We start from the raw sequence: 25,813 nt of genomic DNA, 5'->3' as shown, positions 1-25,813 counted from the left end.
TTCGACCTTTTGTCTTTCGACCTTTTGTCATAGATTCCGGTTCTTCAGCATGGTTTTGCTTTGTAGCCGCGGGCTTCAACCACTCAGCTAAGGGAGGCTATTGAGCTCAAAAAGTGCATTTCTAAATACTTTTTATATAGGTATAAGCGCAGCACACTGTCGATTTTTTGAACAACAACAAAAATGAGGAAGAAAACAAAACGACGGAAAATACGTAAGTTCCCTTATCTCAATTTACTATTTTTTTTATAAAAATTCAATAGAATTCCACAAAATACATCGGGGTTTCTCAAAAACTATTAAAGGAGATTGCGCAAAATTGTATGGAGTTTGGTCCCGGTATGTACACAGATGAGTCATATATCATTAGAAAGATTTAAATGAGACAAGAAAAAGTTGATATTGGGCCAAACATATTCAACGTGGGAGAAAAAAGTTACGTGTGCTAGAATAATGTAAGGAAGGGCATGTTCTGGGTATTTTTTTTATTATATCATGTTTTTGCGCACTTGTTTTGGGTTCATGCATAAGGGTGCTTATATATGTTCATAATTTTATCGTAGGTATTCCGAAAGACTAGTGATTTAACACAGTTTTCTGAATGTTTGGAGTTGCTGTAATGTGAATACTTTGACATGCGGAGATAGGAAATAAAGGTATAGGCATGTGTGTTTGACAAATAGCTCACTATAGGTAAACTACTATTTGGACACCAAGGCCAGATCGTATTTCCCTGTTGCATTATGCTATGATCGTATAAACCGCCAGCTTACTCAGGAATGAATTCCCAGATTATATCTATTTTAACACTACTGTCATTTCGTTGTTCTATTCTACGCAGCACTGGTAGAAAAGCCTCGCTGGTCGTACCCAGCATTAGCGTGCAGGTTCTAGCGGTGGAAAACCGCGCTACTGTTAGCGCACTTATATCTTCGACATCAACAACATCAAACTAGCATGATGTTGCTTTTCAAAAAACTAGATCATTTGAACTAAAAGTAACTATAGTATTTGCTATTAAAAAACTGCCATTAGATCTATCAAAACTATTTCCGTTTGTTATTGGTGTCAGTTTCATCACAGCAAACAAAATCTCACAAGGCTTCCTGGCGCGAGCTGAAATATACAGGGTTGAAGATAAAAGCTTTTCGTCGGACGGAGGCGAGGTAATTGAAAGGTGGAAGAAGCATTACGAGAAACTTTTGAATAGTGCTTAGGGCACAGTCACGGAGGTTCATGGCAGTGGAGGAAATGTTGGTCTACAGTAACCACTTTGAGGGAAGTTAAGGATGCCGATCTCCAGTTAAAGAATAACAAGGCAGTTATAAAGGATGGTATGAGTGGAAATCATCAACATAGGCCCGTATAAGCTGGTCATTTGTCTGCATCGGCAGAGAGTCAGAATCAAAAATACATAACAGCTACAGGAGTGGAGTCAAGGGGCTATATGACCTACCTACAAAAAAGCGAGTGGTCCGTATATTCCTCAATCTGTAATGCTTATAGATATAGAAGATGTCAAAGTCTAGCAGATTAGTTGATGGAAAGAGATAGAAGGAGACAAAAACTAAGTGATAATAAAAGATAGGCCCTCATTAGAAAAATATGACCATTGGTCGCCACGACGATCGCATACTAACTCGTAAGACGATAGTGATTGTTCTTAACTAAAGTCTCAACTTAACGACACTGTTCTTAACTTACGACCGGTAGGATAATGTTGGAGCCATGCGATACTAAACAACTACGTTTGCAATATACATCGCGAGTGGGATTATGTCAACGGTGGTCTCGATCTAGATTGCCTTTGATTTAATCACATGAAATTATAAAACTTCGTATATGTTACTTAAAAGTTTAAATAAATATTTCAATTCACTTTCAACGGCTTTGTTTGGTGCTGATGAACTTCTTCTACTTGGCATTAACGTCCCCACTGGTGCTGATGATGTTCTTCATAAATATTGAGCTTTAACTCTTTGAAAAAACCCATCTGGAGTAATATGTACGTTATCAAAATCTACAATCAGTTCTCTTAGTAGATACCACCCACATTTCTCCCTACGTTTCTCAGTTGATTTTCAACGAATAAAACTGATTATTTAAATGAAAATTCAGACATACTATTAGCTTAATGCTCACAAAAAATATCCAATCAATCGGTTACAAAACAATTGAAAAATAGTGTTTGGTTCGATGTGGATGACAGAATCTGGTAGAATCTTTACTGTATACATAATTTTTTTATGATTTTCAATATTTTGCCGTTTAACATCACCTTGCAATGTTTTCATCTCTGGATCAAAGTTTCGATTCACTTCTTTAAAACATAGAGCTTTTCATCTTTATTTAGGTGCTGAAAAAATGTTTTTTTTTCAATTCGTCCCCTTAATGCTACAACTAGATAACTCGAAAATCAAAATTTTATGATGTGCAACATTGAAAATATGACCGTTTTACAAGGAGATGGTTTATCGCAGAGAATATGATTGTATAATAAACTTTAACTTGTGTATTTTGAATCACACGCTAAAAAGCCGTGGATATTTTAAAGATCTAATGAGGAATATTTTTTTGACATATTGATGTCAAAAATTTCAAATTTCGAGTTATCTAGTTGTAGCATCAAGGGGACGAATTGTTAGTCAAATAATTATATAGCGAAATACATCGAAAATCCATCTCAAACCATGCAAAATAACTTTTTTCTCCCACGACGGATATTTTTGACCCCATACAAACTTTTTCTAGTCTCATTCAAATCTTCCAAATGATATATGACTCATCTGTGTACATTCCGGGCCCAGATTTGCCCAATCTCCTTAGGGGCTCTAAACTTTGGTAAAACAAAGTTTGCTAATTCATATATTGGAAATTTCCTAATAAACATTTCCAGAAAATTGATCGCGATTTTAAAAATATAATATATTGTCGAGCTGTTTTTAGTCTAGTACACGACACTGAAGAAATACGCGTATCTGACAAAGGATACACACTCTAGTGAAATTAAATGGTGTAGTAATGAATTCGGGTTTATTTACTTGTATTTAATGGTTTAGAGAAATCCTAGGCTGACGAATTGAAATTAGAACGATGATTATTGAAGTTTTCCTTCATAAGAATTTCATTTTCGTGCCGTTTTATAACGTACAAGTCAACCTATCAGTAAATTAGAAAATGTATGCAAAATGCTTAATTCTCGCTTATAAAGTCTTCAAATGCAAAATTCTTATTTTTATCCAGACTCATGCAAATGCTATACAATGCAGCAATATACCACACCCTAACGGATAAAACTTATCGAAGATATAGCATACCTGCGTGCTTGTTGTCAACGTATACGTTGAGCAGTTCAACAACAACGATATCGCCCAACCGTATACTCGTTTTAATTTTGTTCCTTTACAACCGGCTGCTTGTCTGAGCACCATAACCGTTTGTTTATATTTATTTTTGTAATAAAAGGGTTTCACAGTTTTAAGCATTCATTTTAATTACATTCAAGAAACACTTTACACTAGAGAATGTCTGAATACCTTTACAGTATGTATGACGAAAATGAAGACTTTTACGACACGTATGATGACTACAATGAACGAATTTTGAGAAACTGTAAGTATTTGTGGTTCAACAGTGTTCTATATGAAAACATATTTCGTTTACAGATGAAGCAGCGGGCTGGAAAGATGTCTATGAAAATTGTATTGTTCCTTCGTTTTTTCAAATATCTTATTATGCGATACCATTTGTGGCAGTCAACATTTTTATGTGTATCTGTAATAAGCTTCAAGGTTTGTGCATGACGTTGATTTATCATACAATATGTAAATAATTTTAAATTTTTCAGCACGTTACTTACCATCGCATTACAACATAACACATGCTCTTAGTTTTGGAAGCGGTTTATTTTTAATTTACAACACAATTGAACATGGTCATTTATATTTGGTTCAGCTATTTATATCTGTGTATTTATTGATCAAACTATCATTCATTGATCAAAAGCGAATTAGACTTGATTTATTGATAAGCATCTATACAATGGCTTATTTGATTTTAAGGTAAATAATACAATATCCATAGAAGCAATTATATATACATATTTATATTTACAGTGAAGTTTTAGAAAAGGATCCTAAAGTATGGCATCACATACGAGGTGTCTTAATGATTGCAGTGATGAAGTCTATCTCTCTAGCTATGGATACAAGGGCGGATCGATCATTGCGAGATCGATTTTCTATAATCTCATTCTTAGGTTACATCTGTTCTCCGGCAAACTGTATTTTTGGACCATGGATATCTTTCAATGATTACTTGAACAGTATAACCAGGTCTAAAAACAAGTTGAAACTGGTACGATTGGTTGAATAAGATTTTACACAGAAACTGACTAATGCGTAATTTTCTTTTTTTCACAGAATTTTAAATACTTTGCACAAATATCGATTAATCTTGCACTATGTATTTTATGTTTGCTGTTTTCAAACTGCGCGGATAGTTTTCTTGATGCTGATAATTTTTGGAAGTAAGTAAATATTAGATAGTAAATATTAAATATTAAACATTTCATTAAGTCGACATTTACATACATAAATGAATCCAATCGGCCTCAACTCCAATAAAAAAGGAATGGATAAGGGCATTTCAACAAAAAACACATTTGATCAATAATTAACACAAACATGACTGTTTTGATTAGGATCATATAAGCTTCTTATCTAATTGTTAGCAACCATGTATTATAGACAAGCAGTATTGTACATTTCAAACTTTTCGATTTTGTATTTTCCCGGATTCTTTTCTACTGGGTTTCGGAGAGCTAGATTTGAGATAATTGTCAACCGATTTGAACAAAAAACAATTTTCTACAAGGCATGTTTTTTAATTTTTGGACGGAAAAATCACATAAAACTATAGTTGGAACAGTAGAATTTTGCAGTAAACTTTACTCAAAATCCTCAACAAAGTACTCCCCTTTGCATTTGTCTAAGGCTTTTACAGGATTTGTGTGCAGTATTTTTTAGAATTTAACCTGGAAGTTCTCTCAGGGTATCGACAGCTTCTTTATGACGTTCCAAATGGTACAGAATGTGCTTAAAGTTCAACGCTCCGTCATTGTAATCATCGTCATCATCGAAATTTCAAAAGCAGTTTTTCTGTTCAAAACTCAAACTTATTCGATGAAATTGTGTTCACTGTGTTTCGGATGGAGATTAGAACACAGTGAACACATTTTCCTGTAAATTTTCTTGATTTTGAATGAAAAAACTGCTTTTGAAAATTCTGAAATCAATGACGGATCCTGCCCCTTAATGTTCTTATGAGAACCTCTACTAACTGAGAGCTTTCTTTGCTAATTGGGTCCTAAAGCCCTGTCCCAATCTTAGTGCCAAACGCTTAAGTTTAGGTCAAAAACACATGTTTACTCAATTTTCTAATGTTTTCCGTTGGTTTAAGCCCAAAAAAATTTTTTTTTAGATTTTTTCACATCCTTTGGCTTAAACTCAAATTTTGGGTGTATTTTGTTTTCCGTGTCCCTTACGAAATGTCAGATAGGAACAACCCTAGTGGTCGAACTAAAACCCCTGTGGTGTTTTTGTCGACTAAGCGAACGTCAAACATGATCAAAAGTGTCAAGGTTCATTTATGGACCAAATTTTTAAATTAAAGTTTAAACATGATATAGCCATTATATTACAGTAACATGCTCTTTCGTGTTATTAAATAAAAACAAGATTTCATTACAAATTTTAGGACCCAATTGACCATTTTTGCATGTGTATATCATGTGGCAGGTACAAAGATACTCTATGCCCTGGAAAGTTGAGAAAATTTCCAACTAGAATAGATCCTCGACCGGTTGGATTCCAACTCACTGTTATATCTGAAGATACCATAAAATGGATTGCCATAAAATGATTATATACTTACCTATACTTACATACATCTATATATTCCTTCAACAGAAGCTCTGCGCTCATATGAAAAAAAATAAAGAGTCATTCGAACTTCAGCCGTAGTCTAAAACGGAGTCAAGCTAAAAAGGTGTTCTTATTTAAATATTATAAAAGAAATCATAGTTAAAAGATATTTTAAGTGGCGAACGAGGAAAAGTTATAGTGCGATAGATCGTAAAAACCGGGAAATAGTGATATATTGTGTTGGTTAAAATCTCAAACGGAAACGTTGTTTCTAGAGTGAGCAGATCATAAATTTGAAGCAGAGTTGATTTGGAGATTGGTCTATTATCCAATTTTCTCTTTGTTTCTGGTGTAAAGAAAGAGCAGCAGTTTGAGAGCATCGGCCATCTGGCGCGAAACCGGCCCGGCAGTAAGGAACATTGTGTTCAGTGTGAGTGCCACTGAGAGATCGGCGGCTTAGTCAGCATAGCATCACGAATTGGAAACGATCGGTGAGATCTCTGAAGTGCACCGGAGCGAGCGGTAGTGTTACGACGTGAGAGAAAAGAAACAAGAAATAGAGAGAAACAGCAGTGTAACCTGTACGGCGGCTAGCGGCTAATAAACTCATTCCGATTGGACGGCCGTGGAACACACATCGCGCTCCATACAGCCCGCAGTACATGAGCGAGCATCGTATGTATATTGGATCAGCGTACATCGAACATAGGCGTCAGTATTCAGTGATAGGTTTGTGAACTGGCGGCGTGAATAGTAGAAATCGCAGCTACCAGTGGAGTAAGTCATCGTCAATTGAGATTTGAAAACCGTGAGTAGTTTTTTTCTTTTACTTAAGACTGTGAGTGATAGCATCATGTTCACAAATCCGGGACCATCTTCTCAAATTGTGCAGGCTACACCTACCATGATTGGTTCGATCGATGTGTATCATGTAGGCAAATCGTTTAGCAATTGGGTTGAACGTTTTGAAATTTTGTGTGCTTTGCATAGCGTAGGTACTGACACGAAGAGATCTTGGTTTATTTCATTGAGTGGTGAGGAAGTTTTCGACGAAATCAAGTTGTTGTTTCCAAAGAAGGATGTGAATGATTTGAGCTATGATGAGATAATAAAAAAATTAAAGGCTCGTTTTGATAAAACGGAACCCGCGTTAATGCATCGATATAAGTTCTACAATCGTTCTCAAGGAATTTCAGAAAGCTCAGAGAATTTTGTTCTAGCTGTGAAACTACTTGCTGAGAACTGTAATTTTAGAGACTTTAAAGATGAGGCAATAAGGGATAAACTTATTTTAGGATTGCGAGACAAAATATTACAACAAAAACTGCTTATGGAAGACGTTAGAGTGTTGGACACGGTGGAAAAAACGATAATTAGTAGTGAGCTGGCAGGGAAGAGAGCAAAAGAAGTGATTGAACAGACTGAATCGGAAGTTTTGTCAATAAAACACAGACTAGGCAGGAAAAGCGAAATTTTTCGTGAAAAGCGTTATGAGCAAGGTGGAAGGTTCAGATCACGTAGTAGGAGTAGTGAACGTAGTAACAGCAGAGATAGGAATGCTTACAAGCTAAAGCGAGATACAAAGCAGTGGGGTTCTCACAATAATGCAGTATGTAATTTATGTAGAAGAAGAGGCCACATTAGGAAAAATTGTTGGTTTTTGAATAAGAAAAACACGGTTCAATTCGTTGATAAAATAGCAGAAGAGCAGCCTGCTGTCGTTGTTGACAAATTTAACAGATTAAATCTACAGGAATCTAGCGATGATTCTGATATTAATTGCATGAAAATTTCTGGAGTTTGTGTTGAAAATGATGCATGTTTAGTAGAAGTGTTAGTAAATGACAGAAAGTTGATCATGGAGATAGATACTGGTTCTGCTGTGACAGTCATCAGCGAAATTTTGTACATAAAATTATTTAGCTCAAATCCCATATCCGTTTGTGCAAAGAAGCTCGTGGTAGTTAACGGCGCAACGCTAGATGTAGTTGGACAGTTTGTAGCTGAAATCTACCTTAATAGACTTAAACATTCTGGCAGACTAGTAGTGCTTAAAACCTGTAATGAATTTAGACCCCTTTTGGGAAGAGATTGGATGGCGATTTTTTATCCAAATTGGAAAAACGGCTTTCTTCAAACGGAATATGTGCACAAATTAGTTGTTGACAAAGAACATGAAGAAGCTATAAGTATGCTTAAAGATAAATATTCTGAGGTGTTTCGTAATGATTTGTCTAAACCTATTTCAGGATACGAAGCTGATTTAGTTTTCACATCGGATCAGCCAATATTTCGCAAACCTTATCAAGTCCCATACAAAATCAAAGATAAATTTTTAGAACATCTGGATAGTTTGGAAAAGCAAGGCATCATCACACCAATAAAAGCTAGTGAATGGGCTGCACCGGTGATAGCTATTGTTAAAAAAGACAACGATTTACGAATGGTAATTGACTGTAAAGTTTCTTTAAACAAAGTACTCTTGCCTAACACTTATCCTCTTCCATTGGCGCAGTCTTAGTGAGGATGGAATGTTTCCTTCTGTGAAAGTTTTAAATTTTAAACCCAAAATGCTTTTGGACTTATTGAACCCGAAGAAAACTTTTAAGAACTTTATGGATAAAACACCTCAGAGCAACAGAAATCTTGATATTATAGATAACAGCATTCCAAATGAACTGGATAAGTTGAAGGCGGGGGATAAGTTGTTATAACAATAACAAGAATCATAACAAGAAAGATATACCCAAATGGCTTGAAGCAAAATTTGTTAAAAGAATCTCTATTAATGTTTTTCAGATTGCTTTGGGTTCGCATGTACTGACAGCTCACAGACATCGACTAAAGATGTTGGAACAACCGAATAGAAGAGCCAAGGTGACGATTTCTACGGCATACAAGTCCCGGACAAGTTGGACGAAGAACATGATTTCCTGGGATTCCCGAACGAAATTGAAGATCAGTCAACTGGTTCAGAGATAGACGCAGTTGAGAAATCAAGACCGCTTTCGAAAGTACAGGACAATGTCGTCGAACGGAGTGAAGTAGATCGTCCATCTAGAAAAAGAAAAGTCATCGAGAGGAGTCCTATAGTTACTCGGTCTAAGTTGAGACGAATCAGTCAGGATTAATTTTGACCTCAGTTTAATGTTATAAAACAATTTCGATTTAAGCACTTATAGAAGAAGATAATTATTAACGCACGTTGTGCGATCTGAAATGTTAAGTTTAGAATTTAATTCCTGTAAGAATTAACTAGATAGGGGAGAATTGTTATATCTGAAGATACCATAAAATGGATTGCCATAAAATGATTATATACTTACCTATACTTACATACATCTATATATTCCTTCAACAGAAGCTCTGCGCTCATATGAAAAAGAATAAAGAGTCATTCGAACTTCAGCCGTAGTCTAAAACGGAGTCAAGCTAAAAAGATGTTCTTATTTAAATATTATAAAAGAAATCATAGTTAAAAGATATTTTACTCACGACCCTCAGCAAGATCTAGCTGAATACCTGTGGATATACCGCTACTGCTATCTGAGTACCGTCTTCAAAAACTACTTCTGAAATTAAACCAGAACTTCTACTGGTTATTTCCTAGGTTTTTTTTTTATCAAATTCCCTAAAAATATATCCAGGAATTTCTCTATGGAATTGGCAAAGCATTTTTTCAAAAGCTTTTAAAGAAATCATTGAAACAAAAATCAAAAAATCAAACAATGTCAGATGAAAATCCTACCCTAGAATATACTCGAGTCGAGAGACTCCTGCGCGAGTATCTGTAGGAACTTCTGTGCAACTGCGAAAGCCTTGGAGGTTTATATAGTTAATGTAGTTATGGAATAATTAATGGTAAAATACCAAATGGAGCGTGGATAATATAGTGTAGTATTTTTATAAAGAAATCTCTGAAAAACTAAAATAAATTTGAATAGAAATGTGCGGAGGAATGTAGAACAATTACTTTTGAATTTCCTAGTGGTAACCCTAAATCGACAAATTTTCAACATGGAAAAATGTCTGATTCTCCAGAATCAGAAAATTAAACTTGAGGCTACGGTTCGTATGTAGACACCAGAAAAAAAATTATTTAAAAAATTACTCGTAAAATTTTTGAAGATTCTGCTGGAATTTTTTTTTGCATGAAATGCTGGGGAAATCTCTGGAACAAAATCATGATATTCATTCCAAGAAATATCTACAAATTAAACTTGTGTAAGGTGTGTTTCAAATACCACTACCCCAGAAAAATCAAACCGATATTTTTTCAGTTATTCAACTGAGAAATTGAACGGTTTTGGTATTTAGTATTATGCACGCTGGTAAAAAAAATCTTCATAATTACGTTAAATACACAAATTCATCATAAATTGATGAATATATCGTATACAATCTCCAGATATTGGAAAACTGTAATGAAGTCTTTGTATAATCCAATAAATGTGTACAAGAAAAAACTCATCTTGATTTTCACTAGCTAACACTAATTTGTCACTAATTAAGTTTTCATACTTCTTCCAATCGGGAATGATCCAAACCATTAACTGGGCCTGTTAAGCCGAAGTCGTGATTTAGACTCCACATTGCCCATGTAAAAGAAAAAAGAGGGGGTGTTCTTCATAACGTTAGGCTCCATGCTAAAAATAAACATTTCTATGAAAATACTTCCAGGATATCACAAATGATAATTTTCGCGTATAATTCGTCAATGAGCTTTGGAAGTCGCTCGATCGTCTTCCACTGATGGGAAACTTGGCTACGTCCTTGGTAAATCCATTATCCTTTTTTTCGCTCTAAAACGAAAGGTGACCTCTTTATGTTGCACCTCTCTCTGTTCTAGGTCTTTAGCCACAGTAATTTAGCAATTCGAACAGTAAAGATCGTATTTAATATTGTTCCGTTTATTTTGTTTAATTAATCAAACTTGGCATTTCAATCCGCTGTAACCTCAACTCCAATACTTGCGAGTAAGCAAGATCCATTCCACAAAAATGATCACCTGAGGAAAAAATTCGTATAAGAAAAAGAAATTGTAATAAACGCTAACCGCTTAATCATGTCCAGTTGCCATATTATTGCACATATTAGCCTAATCCGTTTCGTCAGAATACCATGTACAAAAATCAGCTCATTTCTCTTCATTTGGAAAGTCAGAAGTAGAAATAACTCTATGCTTTTAACGTTCAAGGATTCCTCATCGCAATTATCGTCATAATCGAAACTTCAAAAGCAGTTTTTCTGCTGAAAACTGAAATTTATTTGCTGAAAATCTGTTCACTGTGTTTCAGGTAAAAAATAGAATACAATGAACACATTTTCATTTCATTTTTTATATTGAACGAAAAAACTTCATTTGAAAATTATAACATTCATGACGGATCCTGCCCCCTTAATGCACATGTGAACATTCTTCTAGGCACTATCAAGCTATCTAAAATATCAAATTACCTAATAGTATGAACTACCATGCAATAGTAATATTTTTTTCTGTTTTTTTTTAGATGGGTAGTCGCATATGGTACAGCGTTTTCTTTCAGGATGAGTCACTACTTTGTGTCGTTTTTATCACAAGCTACCATGGTAGCATCGGGCACTGTACCAAGTGTTGACCAAGCTACAAAATCGTTGCCTATCAAACAATCACAATACTTTGGATATACAATCGTACGGCCATGGAGCATCGAATTACCTAGATCTCTCGTACACGTTGTCGTAGCTTGGAATGTCCCAATGCATAATTTTTTGAAACAGTGTAAGTACTAAACATAAGGTACCATGAGGCAAGTGGGTTATGGAAATCATATAGTTGAGATTCTTCAAATTAAAATAAATGAGATTGTGTATTCCTTTTTAGCTTGATTTCCACCAAATATAAACGGTATGCTGAAATTTATTTGTATGCAAAACTAAAGAAAAACATTACAAAAAGCAAATAAAAATTTTGTCGTTTTGAATAATAAAGTAAAAAAATAACAGTTATATTTACGATTAACTTAACATTTGTCAAGGAGTCCCAATGAACAATAACAGTAGTAACATGTAAACAAAGAAAATTTCATTCTTGCTAATCCAATTTTCTTCTGTTCAATCATGTTTGTTCAAATCAGTCGACAACATCATGAGACAGCAATTGCATTTCTGTGTTGGAGAATTTGTACCGGATGTGACGTTGGATAAATCCTTGGGAGAAATCATTCCTCGGAACGAAATCCCTATTTAAATATTTAGAACGTTTCATATAAAAATAACCCGAGTCCTTATTTTTTGGACCAATAACACTTCCCTGAATACCATTACCCCGGAAACCATTGCACACTGGTCCAGGAAGCTAATTTAGGCGGACATGAGGTTTTCGTCAAGATTTATTGATTTTAGAGCCATAGTTTATTCTGAGAATATGTTTAGAATTTTCAGTACTACAAAATGTACGGAACAAAATTTTTTTTACGCTGATCGCAAGAGTGACGCATACGCCAACTTTTTTATTTTAACGAATCGTAAGTTGGTATGTTCAGCAATGTTGTAGCAAATGATCATAGAAACAACTTTGCCGAACAAACTTTTTCCCGGTTTTGCTTTAGAGCCGAGACAATTAAGTATTTTTAATAAAAAATCGTTTTTTGCTCTTAAGTGTTTTATTTTTTAGTTTTATTGGCCTACTATGTTCTACAAAGTTTTTATACTTATCATTTGCTACAACTTTGCTGAACATACCAAAGTTGTATTTCTTATGGTTTTCATGTTATTTGAGTTTTTCCTCTTAAAATTAGCTATTTTGTATGCCTTGTATCTCAACAATGAGCACCTCCAAAAAATTTATCTTTCCACCAAATGATTTTGCAGTCTTTCAAGTACCTGTGAGCAAAATTTGGAGAAGATGATATTATTCTATCTCGTTTAAAATCGATTTTACTAATAGACGATATGAGATAAATCCATATTTATTGAACATTCATACATGTTCAACTCACAAAAGCCATGGCTACCTAAGCATATCAAACCAAAAGTAACACGTGTATTTATATAGGAATATAGAGTACATCGTTTTTCAGTTGTTTTCGATTAACTTGGAAGCTTCTGCAAGACATTCATCGTCTTTTCCTCTACCTGTAGGGAAAGTGTACCAGTTATGGACATAGTGGCAGTGTTGCATTTGAACGCGTTCATTTTGCGTTCCAGTTCAAATTTTTGAACGAGAGATCAAGTAGGCATGAACATTGATCAGTTCAAAAATTTGAACCCAAAAGAGCTGAAAAATGAACGCGAAAGTAAAATTGTTTTCATGGCAGATTTAAAGCATACTTCAAAGCAGAAAGATTTACACAAGGTGTCAAGGAACAATTGAGGCTCCATACATTGTGCGTGATATGAATTCAATGTAGTTTGGAGTAGTGTTTTTAAGTTTTGTACTTCATTGTGCATTTTGATGCAGCGTCAGAATCTTGCACGAGAGTTCAATGTTTACTGCGTTCACGTGCAAAATTAGAACGCGTTCAGTTCACTTATGGCTCGCGTTCAGTTCAAAATGCATCACTGCATAGTGGTTCCGTATTTGGCCATATGCATTATTTCAATAACTTTCACGTTTTCAATCTTTTTGAATGTTTTAACATCAAAATATATCCTATATCTTACTGCAAGACACACAAAACTTTTCAAAATGTGGAGACGTTCAAGTTATCACGTATGGCGAAATAGGGAACAACTATGGCCATAACTGGTACACTTACCCTATTTAATCTATTCCTAAGCAAGATCACCGGGTTGGAAGTCAACATAAGCCGTATAAAATACTAATACAAAATTTACAGTCCGATTGAATTCTGTGGCATGATTTTCCCAGAATCTTCTGATGGATTTATTCCGCATTTTTATGCTTTTTCGGTGGCATGCCGGACAACATCACTCCATGCGAAAGTAGTTTTTGCACCGTTGGAGAGAGTACATACCAATCGTAGAACTGGCGATACTAACAGTACGTTTCTGACAAAAACTGTTCAAATGCCTCCTCGTTAATTTCCGATTAAAGTTGACCACTTTTAAAATGATTGAGATCCGTGAAAGGAAGTTAATACAAGTGCGGAAACGCTAACAAAAGTGCGCAATTGAATCAAATCGGGTAGGTGTCTTCGGGGGACTTATTCTTCGTAAATCGAAAAATAAGTGTTCTGAAGACACCAACAAGATTCAATGCAATTCCTCACTTTTATTCACACTTTCGGACTTATGAGGCCGCACTTTGCAGTTCAGTAGTGAAAGAAGTACACAATATCTACTTCCCGTAAAAAGCGGCATGCCGTGTTACGACCATTTGAGTTCCTACCAGCTGGTTCGTACAGTCTCAGCCCTAACCTTCCTTCGAGGGCTTTTCGTGGCGATCCTTTAGAATGCTGTTACACTTACTGATACGTCTACTACTATTGCACGGAAGTGGTGCTGTCCGGCATGCCGCATTATCAAAGAAAAACATGAAACGTGGAATCCATCAGAAGATTCTGGGAAAATCATGCCACAGAATTCAATTGGATTGTAAATTTTGTATATGTATTTTATACGTCTTATGTTGACTTCCTTGATCTTGCTTAGGAATAGATTAAATACAGGTAGAGGAAAAGACGATGAATTTCTTGCAGAAGCTTCCAAGTTAATCGAAAGCAACTGAAAAACGATGTACTTTATATATCTATATAAATACACGTGTTACCTTTGGTTTGATATGCTTAGGTAGCCATGGCTTTTGTGAGTTGAACATGTATGAATATTCAAAAAATATGGATTTATCTCATACCGTCTATTAGTAAAATCGATTTTAAACGAGATAGAATAATATCATCTTCTCCAAATTTTGCTCACAGGTACTTGAAAGACTGCAAAATCATTTGGTGGAAAGATAAATTTTTTGGAGGTGCTCATAGTTGAGATACAAGGCATACAAAATAGCTAATTTTAAGAGGAAAAACTCAAATAACATGAAAACCATTAGAAATACAACTTTGGTATGTTCAGCAAAGTTGTAGCAAATGATAAGTATAAAAACTTTGTAGAACATAGTAGGCCAATAAAACTAAAAAATAAAACACTTAAGAGCAAAAAAACGATTTTTTATTAAAAATACTTAATTATCTCGGCTCTGAAGCAAAACCGGGAAAAAGTTTGTTCGGCAAAGTTGTTTCTATGATCATTTGCTACAACTTTGCTGAACATACCAACTTACGATTCGTTAAAATAAAAAAGTTGGCGTATGCGTCACTCTTGCGATCAGCGTAAAAAAATTTTTGTTCCGTACATTTTGTAGTACTGAAAATTCTGAACATATTCTCAGAATAAACTATGGCTCTAAAATCAATAAATCTTGACGAAAACCTCATGTCCGCCTAAATTAGCTTCCTGGACCAGTGTGCATTGCTTCGAAAACAATTACCCCGAATGAAACGTTACTCCAAATGACACATCACCCTGAAAACCATTATCCCCTGAATGGCACATTCAGCTAGTAAGCCAGTTCCCCGAATGCCACACTTCTCCGAAAGTTAGTGATGCACTTCCAAAATTCCAATTTTTTTACACTTGGAAGATTTGACTCGTAGAGCATGTCATCTGTTTACCAATGGTGCTCAAAAATAATGTGAACATGCTCGTCATATTGTTTTCTTCGTTTAAAAGAAAGGATGTCATTGCGTTTTTCATTGTTAAACGAATTATTTTTCATTGTTCAACTAACTAATTTTCATTAAACTAATACATACGTCATTCTTTTCAGCGCCATTGTTTATTAATTGTTGGCATTATAACCACTAACATTTGCATTGATACATTTCTCCTGTTTTAAACTTAGGCTGGTTTACCGAGTTGTACTCTTTAGTGTTATGAGAATCTGTGGTAATATGCGAATTAACTGCTAGCATTTCCTTCTTTTAATCATCAGCTGTTCTTTCGAGGTTGACATTATTAGTGTCAATATTTAATCAGTGATTTTTCTTTCTTTGAGTCATAGACTCTTCTTTCGAGTACTACTATTTCAGAAGTCGGGCCAATAAGTGCGACTCGTGTACAATCACTGTCGAACAGGCAAACATATTTCAGATGTTGGTTCTCACATGACCCTTGGAGAATTGCTGATGCTTAAAAGAAGGATAATACTTAGTAGCAAATAAAAATCAAATGGTTCATATATTCGTTGGAATAGTAACAATAAGTAAAATATACTTTGAAGTAGGGAATACTTTAGGTTCTCTTTGTAATGTGTTAGAGACAATTTGATCGACAATAATCTCCATGAAAGGACGTGCTTAACTCAACTTGTCATTCCATAAAATAATTGGGGTTCATTTCTTGAATCTTAAAGGCTCTCCCAGATCTAAGCGACTTTTTACGGCGACAGCGACAAACAATCGCCGCGATTTCGCTGATGTTTCGCTGCATGCACTGTTTGATGAGCGTGTCTAAGCCACAGCGACGCGATTTCACAGCGATTCGCGTCGTGTCAGTCAAGATGGTTCCATAGAAGAGTGCTTGCAACGACACAACAACGAAATCGCGACGATTTTTTGTCGCTGTCGCCGTAAAAAGTCGCGTAGATTTGGGGGAGCCTTAAATTGGGATTTGTCGTGGCAAGATAAATTGGGGTTATGGTCCATTCAGGAATATGATATTCGAGGTAATGGATTTCGGGGAATTGATCATTCGTGATGTTGACTTTCGGAGTGATGGATTTCGGGGAAGAGTAAAGTGGGGCAAAAGTTCGAATGGGTCAAGAGTTTCTTATTAAGATTTCAAGCTCAATTCAAAACAAATGTCATGATGGTACGTAAGCTGTTCAAGTAAGGGACTTTTATTTCAAATATTATAGAAATCTATTGAGATTTGGAAAAGTTAGTTATGACAAACGTAAAAATTGTAATTTTTGGTCGAAATTTCATTGCGTGGAACAAAATAAAAATGAAATCTTATTATGTATGGGCGTTTTTAGGCCTATACTGCCGTGAATCGCAAGTCAGTCCCATCTGTAAAAAGTAAGCATTGAGAAAATGGACTGTGAAGTTTTCAAACTCGTTTTCCATACGAATATTCAAAAAATTCCAGAGGATTAGAACATGATCCAATCTTTATGAAACTTTCACAACTTGCTACGGTACTACGGTATCTTTCCGAGAAAAATATAAAGATGATCAAAACAAGTTACATTTTTATGTTCCACGATGCGAAAGTCTGTAGTGGGACTGATATGCGGTTACTTTTCATTATGGGACAATTTGACTTGCTGTTTTTTCCTAATTTTCCCGAACAAATCATATTATTTCATCAGTGCAGCTGAAAGAGCATTGGAAGATATGTTGAAAACTGGACTCAACTCATTTTTGACGAAAATGCAGATGGGACTGACTTGCGATTCACGGCAGTATAATAATGATGCTTTGAGATGCATTAGTTTTTGCATATAGTCTTGGGATCATTTTTTATGGCATAGTAGCCAAATTCTTGGAGAGCAAACATAAATTCAATCTCTGATAATAAAATTTAACTTACCCCGCGCAGTTAGAAAATTAATCATGTTTCAATATTGTTTTTTTTTATGTTCACATCGAATGCATTCTGCAACTTTATTATTTCAGTTTGAAATTATTAGAGAGAGCAATTTAGGAGTAGTAGATGTATAGTAGTAGAATGATCTCAAAGGTTAACGTATAATTTTGGAACGCAAATTCATATCATTAAAACATACAAGTTATTTTCACTTATCAACTTGCCCCGCGGTACCTTATGAGTAGATTTAAAAAATAGGGGTTATATTGCTAATTATTGACAAACCATAAATATCAATCAGATTGTCATGAACGCACTAACAAGTGTCGAATTCAGCGAATAAAAAAATACCAATCAGATTCCAATATCAGGCAATTAAAAAATACTGTAACTATGTTTTTGATCAAAGTAAGCGAATAAGTACAATATACTTTGCAACTAATATTATGCAACACATTTTTTTTACAGATATATTTCGGTCCATAAAACCAAGTGGCACATTTGCAGCTGTCTTTTTGACTTATGTTACATCATCGTTACTTCATGGATTGAACTTTCAACTGTGGGCCACTTTATTGACGATAGGTGTGTGGAGCTACGTAGAATACAACATAAGAAGCAAACTGGCACAAATATTTTCAGCTTGCGTTCTAGTCAACAAGTGTTCGAATACTTGCACAAAACATCATTTAGGACAGAGCAGACCGATGACTATTTTCATTAATGTAATATTTTCGTTACTGTGCATTGTTAATCTTATATATTTAGGTGCCATTTTTGATTCCAATTCTCAATTACAAACGGAAGGTTACTCCTTTAAGCACACGCTGGATAAATGGCAAAAGCTAGACTATGCCTCGCATTGGCTGCTACTACTAGTGTACATTTTTAACTGGATAATTTGATTCAAGATAACATCGTCTCTCTCAGTATTAAACTTTGTGATAAAAAATAAAATAAAATAAAACATTATTTGCCTACGCTCTCAATACCTTCGAAAGCATATTTTAATCTAGTAGAATACAGTGCAGGGTCATATATTCAACTAGTATTGGATTAAAGGATAAACATTTGTTTGACACTAGAGATTTTATTCGATTCAATTAGTTAGTTAGTCAGCGAAATGTCTTGGAAATTAAAAGTATAACTAGCAAACCCGACGTGGCTAGCCACGTTCCAGCGAAATTTTAAAGCGAAAATCTACATACAGTGGCCCAATTTCATATTCGTACAGGATACTGATTCCACATCAAGTTAGTAAAAAACTATTAAATGAAGTATTGAGCTACAAATACTTAATCCACATTGAAGGTAATAGGTGTCATCAATTGTTTGCCAATCACAAAATGTTTCCATTTACATTCATCTTTGGATTAATAGAAAAGTATTGAATTGATGTCTAAAATCCACCCAATTCCATATTCGTACACCTACCAAAATTCAAACGCACAACGTTCAAAACTCAATTTAGAAGCTCTATTTGATTACTGAAGTGCTTTATTATGATGTTCAGATGTAGTGAAATACATTTGGACAATTTATTAGTGGACATATATAAAATTTAGGTAAAATTATGAGAAATACCAGTTTTCCAATGATTTTTGCTATAAAATCCAATAATTCGAACAATAACGTTTACTTTTGCCATTGGATCTAATCTATAGATTATACTCGTAAGCTCTGATAGAAATTTAGTTGAAATATACACACTTTACAGAAATCATAAACAGTTTTTATCCCTTTTGAGTTCAGAAAATTGTTGTGCCATAAGTTCAAAACTCTTCTAAAATGATATTTTTAATCAATGTAAACCAAATTTTCATTCTAAACAATAGGTAAATGTTAATTTTGAATTTGTCTGTAAAAATAATTTGAACTACGAACTTCGTTTTACAATAAAGTACCCTAAACTACGCTGTACAAACCTCCACATAATTGATGTCATCGTAATATTCAATTATCTTTGAAATAATATGAACCCTATTTTGCAATTTATAGATTTTATAAGAAAAATACAAAATAACTTGAATCAGCAGAGAGCATTGATATACTATTTAATAGAATATATCCTGTTGTTTTCATCATTAAAAAAACGTTTGTGTTGCGGTTATGGCAAAAATATTTATTCCATAAATCTCTATAATCATGTTTGGTAGTAAAATGTAAATTAAAAATGATAATTACGCAATGTTTTGATAGGAACATTAACTATGGATTATGTGTATACATTTAGGAGCCCAACATAAAGAAATTGACTAAAATGATTGGTTTTGGATTTGTTATAAATATTATATTACCTAAGATTCAAAAGTATAAGTTGTCGATATCCACTCCTAGCTACTCTAAAACTGATTATAATTTTTTGAAACTTGTGCAATATTCGCAGTAGTCATTCTTAAGGAAGTGATGTTGAAAAAAATGCAATTTATTGTTCGACTTACCGAATATTTTAGCAAAAAACATGGGAAAACTGGTATTTTTCTTAAATTTACTTAAGTTTCCAATATATCCGCTTATAAATTTTCCAAATGTATTCTACTGCATCTGAACAACACAACGAAGAGCTTAAGTAATCATCTAGTCCATTAAAAATTAGTTTTTAATGCTGTATATTTCTTTTTTGTTAGGTGTACGAATATGGAATTGGGTCAATTATAGACACAATCTCAATACTTTTCTATTATTCCAAAGATTTAAGCAAATGAATACAGTTTGTTTTTGCCAAACAATAGATGACACCTACAACCTTCATTATTGATCAAGTATATCGAAGTCCATGCACCATTTATTAGTTATATACCAACTTGATATGAAAACAGTGCCCCGTACGAAAATGAAATTGAGTCACTGTATAATATTTCAAATCGCATGACATTTACTGATGACCGCAAAATCGCACAAATTTATGCTCTGGCCATACTCCATCTAGCACGTGGCTCAATACTGTTGTAGTGTTCTAATCTGGAATAATTATATCCTTGTATGCTGTTGTAGTGTTTCTTATGTTGTGAAATATTTTAGAAGTTCCAGAAGATTCTTATTAGAGAGTAGAATCTTCCCAAAATATCTAGCATATTCTCCCGAATAGCTGCTGCAATGTAGTATGAATCATTGTAATTTTTCAAAATCACAGTTGTGGTGAAAAGACTCAGAAGTTTTCACTGTAAATTAATAAAACTTCAATATTTAGTGCACATTCATCTCATTCATGTTCATCGGTCATTTGAATATGTCGAACTCGGTTTTGAACCTGATTTGGAACTGAAGAAACCCGTTTCACATTTTTAACTCCAACCCGATTCAAGTGTGACCGAATTACAATTTGCTTGAAGTTGATTTGTTCACGTTTTAGTCATCAACCTAACTCCTAAACAGACGCCAATGATGTAGGGTTCGAGAATATTCTACGAATTGGAATGTACAAAGTTCCAGAGAACTCCAGAATGTTCTGTCAAAGAGCTATTGTAATGCTCCACAGTTTGCAATTGTAATGTTCTTATATTACAATTGGCCGTTGTAGTGCTCTGAAATTGCTGTTGTAGTGTTCAAAATTGATGAAACATTTCAAAGCGTTACTGACAGACAGACAACTCTGGGATTTTATATATATGATAGGTATATAATAGAAAATCGGAAATCCTCGTCATAGTAAAAGTTCTACATCGAAAAAAGATCTTTCATTAAAAACATGCACATTTTCGAAAAACGAGTTACAATCCCGTTTATGTCAAATGGCCATTATGACAAATGACCGTTATGACAAATGTGCGTGCATTATACCAAATCAACAATAGTTTACTAAGTACCTACAATTGCAATTGTGCATCAACTGGCCAATCAAATGATACGAAGATGCATAGCCGGATTCACAACTATCGCCACAAAACTAATCAGTACGCTGAATGTTTATCGTGTTTTAATCATCTAATACCCAAATTTTTATTTCCGATCTAAATATCCTTTTTCGTTATCTAAAATCGTTCTGAACACGTTTTTGGCAATGATTTATTTTAATTCGCGACTTTGTGAATTTTGGTTTTTGATTTTTATAATTTTAATTTTTGATCATCCGTTTCCTTATTTTCATTTTTTTCTTGAAGCCTCTTCTAGTTATCGATTTTAAGTAAAACTAAAAATTTAAGTTTTCACAATACTTTCGTACTACTAAGTTTTCATTTTTTTCTGGAACATAGTTTATTTTCCGTGCAACTAAAGGAAAACAGGTTTGATATTATTTGTATACCACCTGGTTCTTCTTCTATGATAGGTTGATTGTGGAAAATTATAAAAGGTACGATTTTTTGTATTACACTGAACCCCAGGCATTTGTAGGTTACAAAAGAATATAATTTTTCAAACATTTTTCAAAAATACAAAAAAGTTTCAAAAGTCATAAAAATGTTTCCTAATATGCGTAATCTGAGTCAAGGTTTAAGCCAAAAATAAAATCATTTTTATTTCTGAGCTACGAAAAATTACAAAGTGTACCCCGTCTAAAGGCGGGGTTGGGCATTAGAGGGTTATTTGATCGCAAGTCAACGCTTTGACCGGGGTGGTGCAATTCTGCTTCGACAAATTTGTTCAATATTTTGCCACTCCTGAGAAATTGGTCTGAAGCTTCATCCAGCATTTCAAAATTATAATAGTTAAATCACGACCAATGAAGTCATGCAATGATTAAATTGTGAATGAATTGTATTGATAACGTCATACACTCTTAAATTGCGGTTCATCCAACAAACATCCTTTATGAAAGTAAGCATTTAAAAATATGGCCAAATTATCATAACTTGTGGGAACATTGTTTTTTTTTTTATAACAAATTGTGCTGGTCGTCTAACAAACAAATTTCTGAATCTCAGCCAAGAAAAAAAAATAATCAAACATTTCTACAGTAATTTACTTGATTTAAGTAATTTTAACATGTCGAGACCAAACGAGCACCCTTTATGGAAATGAGAATACGCTTAGCAATGCTGGGACTAGTTGCTATATCTATATTACATCTGTTGGTTATCTTGTATTCATAAAATTGAGCCACTATATAGTCGTTTACCTTTACTTTACTTTCATTTCTAGTAAAATAAAATATGTATTGTTCTGATATATCTAAATTGAGAATGGATTGAATAATTTTCAGCTCAAACATAATTTGAAATATACAGAAATTAATGGTTATATATTATATATTTGTATCAATTGGAAACCATTGATAGGTTAAAAAATGTTATTTAAAGGAGTGCCCTTTTTGCCCCGCAGGAGTGCTCAACTTGCCTCGCAGTGTATTCAACTGAAATAGGTGCCGTCAACAAGTTACTTAACGCTTCAAGGGGAAGGAGGTTACTTAAGCGTTACGGAAAAGGGGAGAGGATCAAAAAATTCCAATTTTATCGCTACGTAATAAATGGACGCCGACAAAATTTTTTTTTGTTTAGCAATTGTATTCAATGAAATTTTTATTCATTTTTTAAACCCGTGAACGGTTCCAGTTCCATCGGGTTATCCTTAAGGTGGCCATCTTGCCCCGCCATGCCCTAGCAGCTTGGCTTTCAGAATATCACATTAGCGCGCCTATGTTAAAAGACAGAATCGAGAGAAATAAACAAGCTGTAAAAAAACTCACCAAATGTTTTGTAAAGTCAGAAAAATACAAGATTCTGTAAAACTTTTACATGTCTTCGTTGTAGATCGAACATGTCATGAATCAGTTAGTGACTATTCCGGGTAATGCCTTTCGGGATAGTATATCAGGGTAATGCTGTTCGGGGAAGGGACATTCGGGGTTGTGTCTTAGAATCCATCGAGACGTGCTGCGAATCAGAAGGGTAAGGAAACCTCTCTTACAATTAACAAAAACAACATGTAGACTACTTGCTCAATGAGATTAGACATTTTCGTTTTAGGTTTGAAGAATTCCATTACCACTTAAGGTGAAACATCTCGGAATTCAAATATGATCGTCACAATGGCCGACTTGGGGCACTACTCACGTTTTCAAAGGCACTAAACTGAAGAAATAGTAGACAATCGTTCCTGATTAGATTCAAAATTGGTTTCACCTTAACCCTTTCCTTCCCATGGTAGCACAGGTCATCCACCATTTTGCGTATGTCGTATATAAACTGTACAAGTCAGATCATATCCATTTTTTCACCACATGTTCACATATGTTTCATGAAATAACGTACAAAGTTTCATCAAAAATAATCACTTGGATTTTTAGTTATAGCACAATAACCGAAGTAAAGTCAGCATTTTTTCTAATTTAAATAAAGTGGATTTTCAAACTTCTATGTTTAGAAATACCTATAAACATGATTTTCACCAAACAAAAAAAAACAAGCTCAATTGAGTTATTTTTCCAAGATTCAGTAGAGTTTTTAGAATATTCTTTACACAAAACTATTGATTTTGCGGAAAGTTAGGTGATCCATTGCGAATAAAACGACATTTTTGTCAATTCTGTTCTACCCTCTCTTTTCGAAAACAAAACTATCATCATGTATTGGAGAATGATTTTAAGTTGGAAAGAAAATTGTAAGCTGCTGAGGACGATCAACAAACCAACATACTCAGCAATAGCTATAAGCACGGTATGACGGAGTAGAACAATGGCCCGTTGAATACCGTTCTGTGCATATATCAATGACCATTAAAATCATTTAAATGCACTAAGTGTGATGTTTGCTTGTGTCTCAAAAAAGACAAAAACTTATTCCCAGCTTTTTATTTTCCTCCAGAATTGACGAGAGGTGTGCAGAACACACTGTTCAAATAGAATGTATAAGTAAAAACAATGAAATGGAAAAAATATTGATGCCTCTTTTTTACCCTAGTTGCAGTTATCTTCCTAATGGATCACAGGTGATCCATCACAATACATATTTTTCTCAGTTTTATTCATATTTTCGAGTAAAACTTTACAACTTTTGTTCTGGTGATTTATCCAGATATCTCTTTTTCTATTTTTAAACTACGAAAAACCTCGTGGGAAAGAAAGGGTGAATTAATTAGCTACAGGGCTGTCATCGTAAATTTACACTATATAACTCAATTAGGTATACGTTTCATTCTTTATCTCACTAGAGCCACTCGTTTATAAACGCCTAACTACAAAGCTTGACTCAATTATTACACATATAAAATGAATGGAAAGTTGCTTTCTAATACTTATTTACAGGTGTCTATGATTTCTAATTCCATACAAATCAGTCATAAAAATGGCGTTATCAGAAAACTGTCAGATCTGTCACAATTCAGAATTATATACAAAATTAGAATAAATAAGCTTGGCACGTAATTAAACATAAACACGTGAATAAACTTTCGGCCTTCAAATTAATCAATAATAAGCTGTATTTGCTGAAGCCGATTTGCTTAAATTCTAAAATTTCGGATAAAATAGTACTTCCAAATGGAGGCGAATCGCGACCAATTACATCAGATCTCTAAATAAACACTGCAATATCCGTCCAGTCCATACTTTTTTGCGAAGGTCGCAATCAACAAATGTTTCGTATTATAAATAGTTTTGTCCTGCAAATACAAAATTAAACATTAAAAGTTACATTTGTCATAGATTATCAGTTTACTATTATTTCTTAAATCGCGTTATGCTTTCGAAATTAATGTTTTTATATCATTAGACAGATTAATTAGAATGCAAATTTTTAGAGTGACATTGGATTTGGCCAAATATACGGTTTTATTTGTCAGAATAATGAGTTTTTTTTTCAATCAAATATTGAGGCCGAATAATTAAATTACAAACTATTCGGCATTCGGCTTTGCTTAATTGAATGTAAAAATATAAACTTTTTCAAGCGGATCATTGTAGAACATGACAATGTATTGAGTTTGAGATAAAAAAAAATGAAATCATAAAAACTGTAATAATTTGTATTCATGTTAAAAATCGAAAAAAAAAACAAGTTTTTAACCTTCGGGCTGTCGCGCTGTTGTACTTTGTACAACAGCTGTGATTTATGCCCGAGCAAAGTCCAGCATAAAAAAGAAAGCAAGTCGAAAACATATCTTGTTTTCAGCATCAAGTTGATATCAATTTGTCATTGAAATATTCAATATCATATATTGTTTTCATTCTGCTATAATTTATTTTTTTATTTTTGTGATGTTTTCTTTTTATATAATTATAAATTTATTCGTGGTACATGTATAAACACTATTAGAATATAAAACTGAAGCACTGTAAAACGGGGTGAATAGAAAAAGTTGGGCGAATAGAAACAAAGCGACCTTCAGTTAAAAATGCGACTATTGTGTAATGATAAACTTTAAAAATTGACTGAAATATTTTTTTTCCATTAGTTCAATACCAACAGAGTATTGCTACATTT

At 34.0% G+C, this 25,813-nt stretch overlaps 2 protein-coding genes across 5 annotated transcripts in view; one reads left to right on the top strand and one right to left on the bottom strand.

Annotated features, from left to right (window-relative positions):
• The first annotated feature begins 3,341 nt into the window (after window positions 1–3,341).
• On the top strand, window positions 3,342–18,428 carry LOC5564741 (protein-serine O-palmitoleoyltransferase porcupine). 2 transcript variants are annotated; one of them, XM_021844172.1, is made up of 8 exons: window positions 3,342–3,435; window positions 3,506–3,612; window positions 3,666–3,791; window positions 3,848–4,061; window positions 4,116–4,356; window positions 4,422–4,528; window positions 11,435–11,685; window positions 17,925–18,428. In XM_021844172.1, the coding sequence occupies exons 2-8, from the start codon at window positions 3,525–3,527 to the stop codon at window positions 18,359–18,361; spliced, it is 1,464 nt and encodes a 487-aa protein (XP_021699864.1). In that variant the 5' UTR covers window positions 3,342–3,435; window positions 3,506–3,524; the 3' UTR covers window positions 18,362–18,428. The 2 variants fall into 2 exon arrangements, with proteins under 2 accessions (XP_021699864.1, XP_021699865.1); XM_021844173.1 differs by lacking the exons at window positions 11,435–11,685; window positions 17,925–18,428 and adding an exon at window positions 8,724–9,160 and having other exon boundaries at window positions 3,363–3,612.
• Window positions 18,429–24,510: 6,082 nt separating this feature from the next.
• Window positions 24,511–25,813, bottom strand: part of LOC5564742 (plexin-B) — a 177,726-nt gene continuing 176,423 nt past the window's right edge. For 2 of the 3 annotated variants that reach the window (XM_021844154.1, XM_021844155.1), the window contains exon 15: window positions 24,552–24,992. In XM_021844154.1, coding sequence (XP_021699846.1) covers window positions 24,976–24,992 — 17 coding nt within the window. In that variant the 3' untranslated portion in view covers window positions 24,552–24,975. Of the gene's footprint in view, window positions 24,993–25,813 lie in introns of all 3 variants that reach the window. The other variant, XM_021844153.1, reaches the window with a different exon arrangement.

This window comes from Aedes aegypti, chromosome 2, assembly GCF_002204515.2.
Source record: "Aedes aegypti strain LVP_AGWG chromosome 2, AaegL5.0 Primary Assembly, whole genome shotgun sequence".
Lineage (NCBI taxonomy): Eukaryota > Metazoa > Arthropoda > Insecta > Diptera > Culicidae > Aedes > Aedes aegypti.
This window is presented reverse-complemented; position numbering and strand designations above follow the sequence as displayed.

Bases quoted from the DNA above. Each gene is read 5' to 3' on its own strand.
- LOC5564741 (XM_021844172.1), top strand. From the start codon at position 3,525: ATGTCTGAATACCTTTACAGTATGTATGACGAAAATGAAGACTTTTAC. The intron at 3,613-3,665 runs GTAAGTATTTGT...TTTCGTTTACAG, and splicing joins TGAACGAATTTTGAGAAACT to ATGAAGCAGCGGGCTGGAAA. The intron at 4,529-11,434 runs GTAAGTAAATAT...GTTTTTTTTTAG, and splicing joins GATGCTGATAATTTTTGGAA to ATGGGTAGTCGCATATGGTA.